This window comes from Neovison vison, chromosome 13, assembly GCF_020171115.1.
Source record: "Neovison vison isolate M4711 chromosome 13, ASM_NN_V1, whole genome shotgun sequence".
NCBI classification, from domain to species: domain Eukaryota; kingdom Metazoa; phylum Chordata; class Mammalia; order Carnivora; family Mustelidae; genus Neogale; species Neogale vison.
In genome coordinates, this window is record NC_058103.1 from 74,322,950 (window position 1) to 74,332,710 (window position 9,761).

The 9,761-nt window shown below is 40.6% G+C and overlaps 1 gene segment (V, D, J or C); it reads right to left on the minus strand.

Moving 5' to 3' along the window:
* Positions 1-8,667: 8,667 nt before the first annotated feature.
* LOC122894549 lies at positions 8,668-9,205 on the minus strand. The segment is given in 2 exon segments: positions 8,668-9,002; positions 9,124-9,205. Coding segments are annotated over 2 exon segments (381 nt in total).
* Positions 9,206-9,761: the final 556 nt, after the last annotated feature.

The window sequence follows — 9,761 nt, forward strand, 5'->3', positions numbered from 1 at the left end:
GGGGAAAGAATGCTAAACCGGAAGTGAGGAAACCCACTTTCTTTCTTGCCCAGCTTATTCACTACCTAATTGTTCCAGACTGTCATCTTGGACAAAGTCTCTGATGTGAAAAATTAAGTTGAACTAAAGGATTTCTAAGAGCTCTTCCAACTCTAAATTTCTTTTATACTATATAACAATGCAAATATGTATTGAGGACTGGTACACACTGTGGACTGGTGTCAGAGTGGGTGAAATTGCCTGCATCATGGAATCCCAAGACCATTTTCACAAGCACATATGATCTTGTGGGTTTGAGGTTGATCCTAGCCAACCCTGAGGACTCGTTGGAAGCAGAGACATGGTTCTTAGAATGAGATCCTATCTGGTCTTTCATTATTTCTATGAGATCAATAATGTGTCAAGGAGAACTTTATCAATATTAACATGAACTAAAATGGGACTTTATTCACTGACTGAAAACTCCTCACAGGCAGTGGGACCTGGGGACTCCATGGCTGAGCCATGAGTAGGTAGGATATTCTTTTGGAGACATATTTCTCATATATATTTATTACATATAACTTATCTATTGTAGGAAGAAAAGAAAGAATCTCCAGAATTGAGACAAACTAGAGGAGGTGGATGAGCTTACTAACATGGAAAGCAAGAAGCACTTTTTAAAATATCCCAATTGCTTTCTGGATTCTGGCTTTTTCCTAAAACTTAGTTTGGAGTTTCAAAATTTCCAGCCAGGGATGTGTATACAATTTTTTAGATCATTTCAAAATGGAAATTTGGGGACTTTAATCAAAAAACAAGGAAAAGCTGTCATTAGGTAATGTTTCTAGGGGATATATTTCTAAAATTTTTTAATTTGGGACACCTGGGTGGCTCAGTGGGTTAAGCTTCTGCCTTTGGCTCAGGTCGTGATCTCAGGGTCCTGGGATTGAGCGCCACCTCAGGCTCCTTGCTCAGTGATTATCCTGCTTCTCTCTCTTCCTGTGCCTACCCTCTGCCTACTTGTGTGTGTGTGCTCTCTCTCTTTCTGTCAAATAAACAAGTAAAAAAATCTAAAAAAAATTAATTAAAAAAATAACATAAATGCTTTAACTCTTCATACATATTAGTTTCATGTCACTGATTTTAATTTTTTTAAGACTTTTTACTTATTTATTTGACAGAGATCACAAGCAGGTAGAGAGGTAGGCAGAGAGAGAGGAGGAAGCAAGATCTCTGCTGAGCAGAGAGCCCGATGAGGGACACGATCCCAGGACCCTGAGATCATGACCTGAGCAAAAGACAGAGGCTTTAACCCACTGAGCCACACAGGCGCTCCTGATATTAATGTTTTAAAGACTTATTTTCTTTTCAACTATCTCAATCAGGTTCAAAGAATAATGAGGCCAATGTACTGAGGTTTTCAGTCCACCTCATACCTCCACACAGGTATGGGCTTCCAACTATCACCTTCCCCATGACTATTTCACAACAGATGAGCCTACACTGCTACACCATGTCACCCAAAGCCCACAGTTTTTCTAGGGTTCACTCCTGCTGTTGGACATTCTGTGGGTGTGAACAAGTGTATAAGGCATGTATCCACCATTATAGTATAGAGACTAGGTTCACTACATTAAGTATTCTCTGTGTTCTATTGATCCCTGCTGCTCTCCTCAACCCTTGGAAGCCACAGTTTTTTACTTTCTCCATAGTATTGCCTTTTCCAGAAAGTCAGAGGATCAGAATCATACCCTACGTAGCCTTTTTAGATGGGTTGTATTCACTTAAGAAAATGCTTTTAAGGTTCCCCTATCTCTTCACTCCTTCATGGCTCGTTTCTTTTTAGCAGCAAATCATATTCCATTGTTTGGATGTAACACCATTTATTTATTCATTTGCTTATTAAAGAACATGCTGTTTACTTCATAGTTTTGGCAAATGGGAATAAACTGCCCAAAAACACCTTTGTAAGGTTTTTGTGTGGATGTAAGTTTTCAACCCTATGGGTAAAAGGACTCAGGAAGGCCATTGCTAGATCATAGGATAAGAGGGATAAGAGTCTTGTGTAAGAAACTACCAAACTACTTAATTGAAATGTCCAGGTAAACACTTTGCATTTATAGTAATTTCCTGTAGGTATTTACTACACCCTTTGCTGCATGTCAAAGCCCCAGCTAGTCCAAAGCAGGCACAGACACCACAGGTGGCCCAGCCAACTGCTCAGCTCTCACACAGCCTGCTGTGACCCAGAACCTGAGTCTGCATGTGTTCCTGCCTGAGTCCTGCTGCCCACCTCTCTCTCTGCTCAGGCACTTGTTCCCCCACTTATGGGACTCACTTATAAAAGACAGGTACAAAGCTAAAACTAGTATTAATTTCAAGACAGTGAGGGCACAGCATTAAACCAAAGGCAGGGTTCCTTGAGAGAGTGGAGGGCTGTGTAACTGCATAGTTTCCATGCTCAGGAAGCTAACTTTCCTCCCAGCTTCAGGGAGTCTACCCATCTATCTCAATCTGAATTTTCAGGGGTACAGGCCTTCCTATCAGTGCCCTTTTCTCAACATAAAAACTAGTGCAGGCTGGAACTCAGTATGTGCTGGAATCTTCCACATGCAAGTTTCAACTTTGGGTTTGGGGTCAACAGTCTTTGTCTCTGGCTACAACAGAGAAGGGGATCATTTAGGGTTTTTGACTCCCGTTTCCAAATTGGGAATGATTTTACATAATCATGAAAAAGGATTCATTCAAAATGGAAGGAAGAACAATGGATTTTCATGGAACATAATGAAAACTTCCATGAGCTGTTCTCCACAAGAAATGGATACCTCTGTCAGTGATATATGTCAACACATCATACAAACTGATCAAGGAAATCATTGAGATTTTGTGATTCTACAGTCTTCTAGATGAGGTACTCACAGGATAACCTCTCCTGTCACCTCAGATTCACTAACATTGGATTCCACCAAGTCACTTATGCTCTAAAATCTTCCCTTTATTTGTGAATAAAATGAACATACCTATTTACAGTGTATTTCCTCACTGAAATAGAAAATATATGTAATGAGACAAGTAGAGTGTCTGGCCCTCAAAAAATTATTTTATTATATTTGTATTTCCCATAGTGAAAAAGCTAAACACAAACTTAAAAAAATGTTACATACATTCTCCTTACTATTCTTTAAAAATTAAAAATCTACAGTAACTAAAAAATTCAGTCAGATCCCTCTGTTTGTTCAAGATCTTCTTATTCTTCAAGACACTTCTATTTGACTAGTTACAAATAATTTATATTCTAGCTGCCAGGACATCTGTCTTCCCAGGGTACTGGATATGGGCATCTCTGTCACTTGCTCCAATGCTGCCATGGTAGAGCTCTTTACCTGCCAAGGGTTTCTGGGGGAAGAGACGGGCAAGAAATGTGAAATGACACTCCAGATGGGTCTAATTTTAGGAGGAAAAACATGCCCTAAGATAAATCTGAAAGTCTGAACATGTGCAAAACCTGCTGTGGGGTAAATGCCAGCCTCAGGGAAGGGTGGGGGCTGCAGGTGCAGCTGCAGTTTGGGTGCAGGCTGCAGATCACCAGGGAGCACCGTGGCTCCTGCACACAGGTAGGTGGCTGAGTCTTCCAGTTGGGAGGCCCCGATGTGAAGGGTGCTGGACTGTTCCCTAGTATTCACTGTGCAGTTTAACCTCCCGCTGAGCTGCATCCCTGAAGTTATGTAAAATAGGCTGGTGAGACCGCTGCCCCTGGGATGCTGTCGGAACCACTGCACACTGCCTAGAGTGCTAGAAAAAGTGCACTTCAGAGTACAGCTGCCTCCTTCCTGGAGGCTCAGCGTTGAAGGGGTCTGCTGCACTGTCATCCCTCTCACCCCTGTGTGGAAAGAGAAACACAAACACAAGTGATGTCACCAGGAGGTCACTGATGCAGTTTCCAAACTTGCAAAATATCCTAAGACACACCGCTAAGGTTGTAGGACCCACTTGGAGTTCCCCCCACCACTGTGGGCTGTGGGCTGTGGACTCCACCCAAGTACCCATGAGGAACGTCCCCACTCACAGCAAACCTGGATGCACAGGAGCCCCAGGAGAACTCCCCAATGTCTCCTCATGATTTCTTGTCTACTTGATGAGGTACTTCTGCCCACTGTGCAGAGTAATGAGTCTTGGATTCAGAGAAACTGTGTCTCACAGTCAATCCCTTTCAACAGAACCACCGAGCACCAATCACACCTTAGCCCTGTCATTCACAGAACTCCAGACTCCACCCACAGGGGCCCAGGACAGGGCACAGTCATGTCTCCAAAACTGTGCTGGCCAACAGTGCAGGGAGGTAGGGGCAATACTTGTAATATAGGAGGAAATTTTTTTTTTCTTAAAACACTTTATGTAAGGGATTTGTGAGTGTGTGAGGAAAGGTGAATGATATTTCTAAAAGATTCAAGGTCTAATGGGGATTCCACAAAACCTTGAAGAATTATAGTGAAAAGTGTCTCCATTCCCCAATTTGCATAGTTTATTAGACTACGTGAGAATTCAACTATATGAAAATATGATAAATAGGAAACCATCTGATAACATGTGTTATATATATTGCTGAAGTAACCATAATTTCTGAAATTACAACAGTTCTAGACCAAGACAGACAGTCACAATCTGTATTGATTATTATTGCAATCAGAATTTACCTGATGAAAAAGAAAAGGTCTGCACAATGTTCTCTCTAACTTTCACATCTCCATCGCTGCTGTGCAGTTCATGGACCTGCTCATCCATACAGCTAAGTCTGACTGGAACGCTTGTTGCTGTTCAAAGTCAATGTTGTCCTCTCCCTTTCTTTCTCTTTGTGTTCCTTATTGTTTCCAGTCTTCTTTTCTTCATTCTTGCTCCCTCCACTCTCAGCAGAGATATGTATAGTGGATTTCTAGAAATATGGCTTCAGATGTCTGAGGTTGATATGAAATGGCAGAACGTTAAACCCGAGATGAAATTTACACAAACCCTGTCCCCCTTCTTCCCCACCTTTGCTATCTATAATTGGACTGGCTCACATGATTTCTGTTCTCTCTTAACTGTTCAACTTTGGACTATCAGAGAAATCTTTATTTCTGGTAAAGCCTAGAGTGCCCCCTAGAGTAATGAAGCTGTCAGCAAAGACACCTCGGAGGAAGCAGCTCTGCAGACACAACCCCCAGCCCCATTCATTCCAAGGTTCCTGATGAAGGAAATGCCCATAGTCAGAAAATAAAATAACTGCTTGGATTGAATGAGGACTAAAAGAGAACCAAATTCTACTTTTAAAAGGGAATTTCATGGAAATGGATATAAAAGATAGTTTGGTAAGTCTCATCTTGCTCTACTTATTTGATTTCATTACCTTAGATCAAAAGAAATCCATAAATAGTTATTAAGCCTTTAGTTGCAATGCGGTAATTTACTAGAGCTAAGAATATATAAAAGAGTAATGGAATATTATTCAGCAGTTTAAAAGAATGAAATCTTGCCATGTGCAACAACATGGATGGAGCTGGAGAGCATAATATTAAGGGAAATAAGTCAGTCAGAGAAAGACAAATACCATATGATTTCACTCATGTGGAATTTAAGAAACAATCCAAGTAAGGAAAAGGAAAAAAATAAGACAGAAAAAGATAAATCAAGAAACAGACTCGTCATTAAACAGAACAAAATGATGGTTACCCAAGGGAGAGGTTGGGATTGGTTAAATAGGTGAGGAGATGAAGCAGTGCCCTTGTCCCAATGAGCAAACACCAGGACTTCTGTGGAAGTGTTGAGCCACTATATCATACAGCTGAAACTAATATAACACTGTATTTTAGGTAACTGGAATTTAAATAAAATCTGTGGGTGAGTGAATGAATGAATGAACCTTCTAAGATAATACATAAAAGTGTATTAGTTTACAGTATACAGGGGAAAGAAAAAGGTAAATAGCTATAATAGAATCAATGAGTGGGACCCTAGGAGGAATGAAAAGGAAAAACTATCTGATCTCAGAGGAGGGGGAAATGCTTATACTTTGGGTCAGTGTGCAAAATCTTATGAAGAATATGATCACGTTCTCCTTTCCCCTTTTTGGTGAAAGAACAGATGAGAACTCCCATAAACCTTTATGATGGCTTTGGTGATTGAGGAGATTGAAAAATGCACACTGTTGGTGGGAATGCAAAATGGTGTAACCAAGGAAAACAATATAGAGGTTCTTATACTGTATAAGAGGTTCTTTGAAAAGTTGAAAATAGTGTCCTGAGATGGAGCCCCATGGTGGGCTCTGTGCTGAGCGTGGAGCCTGCTTAAGAGTCTCTCTCTTCCTCTGACCCTCCCCACCCCCAACTCTCTCTCTCTTTCAAAAAAAAAAAAAAAAGAGGAACACCAAGGTGGCTCATCAGTTAAGTGTTTGCCTTTGGCTAGGGTCATGATCTCAGTGTCCTGGAATTGAGCCCTACATCAGGCTCCCTGCTCAACAGGGAATCTGCTTCTGCCTCTCTCTCTGCTGCTCCCTGTTTATGTTTTCTCTGTGTATGTATCAAATGGATGAATAAAATCTTTAAAAAAAATTGAAATCAGGATCTTGAAAAGATATTAAGCACTCCTATGTTCATTACACCACTGTTCACAATAGCCAATTAGGGAAACAACTTGAATGTCCAAAAACAGTTGTACAGATAAAGAAAGTGTGCTCAATACATAAATGGAGTACTATTCAGCCTTAAAGAGAACAAAAAAAAAATGAAACCCTGCAATATGCAAACATGTGGATGAATCTTGAGGCCATTACGCTAACTGAAATAAACCAGTCACAGTAAGACAAATAATGCATGATTCCACTTAAATGTGGTATTGATGATAGTCAAACTCAAAGAATCAAAGAGTGAATCAAAAAAGAGTTTGCCATGGGCTCTGGGGACAGGATAATGGGGAGTTACTGATCAATGAGCAAGATGAAAGAATAGAGAGTTGCTCTACAGCATTGTACCCATTCCAACAATCATGTATTGTAAACTTAAAAATTCCAGAGGTTCTGTGTCATGGTAAGCGTTCTTTATATTTTACAGATTGAATTTTAAAAAAATAAGACCCTACAGGTCTCACCTATTACAATGGCCAAAATCTAAAACACTAATACCACCAAATGCTGGTATCAAAAACTTAGGAATATCCCAGATCAATCCAGTGAACCTCACCAAAGTGGTAATTAATAAAAGTGTCATGTGCACACACTAAAAAGACAGTTCATGAACTGGGAGCAATCACACTAGGGTATGGAAAGAGGCTCAGGAGTATATAGTTAAAAAGCATCTTATATCGTGAGGAGACTGAGAGTGTCTGCTCTGTTTTAAAGAATTCAAGAGGTAAATGTGTATTATTAATGTGTGTTAATAATGGAGTTTTATTAAAGATTATATTTTTAAGCAACCTCAACCCTCACCATGGGGCTCAAATTTACAATGATGAGATCTGGAGTCACAGTTCTACTGAAAGATCCATTCAGCACCCCCCTAGTTTACCACGTTTATCCAAATATCTGAGGACAACTCTTATTATATACCCTTTTGCATTGTTTAAAGTATAGTTTCACATGCGTTTATATTTATACAGGTTTGAAAATAAAATTTATGTTTTAAATCAATTTAACAAAAAATTACATTATACTAAGAATATATAACTAATACAATAGAAGTATATTAATATTCTGATCATAGCTCATTCAAAGCATCTGCAGATAAGGAGACGATAATTTTAAAAGATTGCCACAATATTGGCAAACTCTGTCAGTGCAACATAGACATTGCTTTTCTATTATTCTTTACACATCTGTACTGACTCCCATACATTCTCCCAATTGCATGATTTGTGGTCCTCTGTGAAAGGCTGCAAAACAGGAGTTAGAGAAATCAATGAGATTTCCCTCCCCATGTCACCTAACTATCAATATTGTTAGGAAACATCAGTGAAAGAGCATTTTCTCTCACCATATTTTCTGGGCACTGAGAACAATCCCACTTGGGTTCTTACTGTCAGAAAGCCAGCTGATCTGTTTAACAGGTCAGGACATGAACCTTATCTTCCCTTCTGTTTCTGCTCCCAAGCCTTCATGCTGAATATCAGCTTGAGCCTGCCACCTTGTTCACTAGAAAAGAAAGCAGGGCCAAGGTTCCTGGTCTCTCTTTTCCTTGCTCGGGTACATGTGTTTCTCTTCCTTTCTTCCCTTCCCTTTCTCTACTAACAGCTGGTTTAGAGCTGAAGCTCTCGCATCACCTCTCCTGCCACACTTTGTCAGGAAGACACTGGGCAGAGGCCACCTTCTCAGGCACACTGTGTGTCTCTAAAAGTGTCATAGACACAGCAACACCCACCAGGGTGCCATGAACAACTTGTGTGGCTGGACATTCACCACAAGGATTAGCAAGAGACCACTTCATTGTTATGTGGCTTTACCTTGAAATTACCTATGCTCTGGCTGAGGAACTCTTGGCATGAAACTGGTCTCAGTGTCACTAAGAAACAGCTGGGGTTGAGGAATGTCACTTCTGGTTCCTATGTTCTAGTCATTTGTATGATTTTTGTATCAACCAGACACTGAGGGACAAACAACAGATTGTGCTGGAACCAGAGTGGATCAGGCAGAGACACTCAGCATCCAGGCCCCTCTTCCGCTCAGAGTTTGTGCTCAGCTCCCCCTGCAGTCCCTGTCACTGTGTCGTACATGACACAGTAGTACACAGCTGAATCTGAGGCTTGCACTGAGCCTTTCTCCAAGTGGAAGGATTTGGAATCTTTGTTGTAGGTGGCTTCAAATCCTTTGTTGCTTCCCTTCTCCTTGTCCCTCGAGGCTTTCAGGAGGAGCTCTAGACCTTTTCCTGGATACTGGACATACCAGAAAAGAGTGGGGTAAACTGTTGTTGTATAAGTACAGTTGATAATCAGGGAAGCCTCTTCTGAGAGGGTCACTTGGCTCTCCACCTGAGTCACTGAGTCTCCATGGGTTTTTCCTGAGGGAAAATAAAAGAGACCTGTGTCACCTTATGTATAAGCTCTTGGAGAAATTACAGTTAAGCATTTTGCTAACACAATGGAAGAAAGAATCCAAATTTTAAGAGATATTTTACTTACCAAGCATTAAGAGTACCACAGTCACAAAGACTGGAGAACACTTCATCTTTGGAGTGTCACCTAAATAATGTTCTTCATTCTTACCATGGAGAAGGTTGGAGTGACAGAAATGATCAGTGGACGCCCACATTTCACACAGGAAATGTGATTGTGGTAGGAAGCTGCACCCCCTGGTGGACAGGGACTGAAATGCGTGCATGTTGGCCAGAATCCTCCCCAAGTCAGCCATCTGTTTCATTCCTGACTTCATGAGGCACATGTCAGTCTTCAGGTGGCTCTTGGAGCACCAGCAACAGCAAAATAGACCGCTGTTCTTGATACCCTACCTGATATGGAAGTTCTTTAACACACATCCCGGGGAATTTCTGTAGCTGAGAAGACACCCATGTTCTTGAGCATTTTAGAACAGTTTTTTTTTTTTAATTTTTCATATATCCATTCAGAGCCAGCCAATAATCCAATAGAATGTCATAAAAGGGTTTTAACTTGAAATCAAAGGAGGTAATAAGAAGTCACATCATTATTCTTCACTTTTCAGACATGCACCCCACATGTGGAACAAGGACTGTCATTCATTACACGCTCACTCTATATTTGCTAAATTAAACAAAAATAACGAATGAACAGGTTTTGATTGA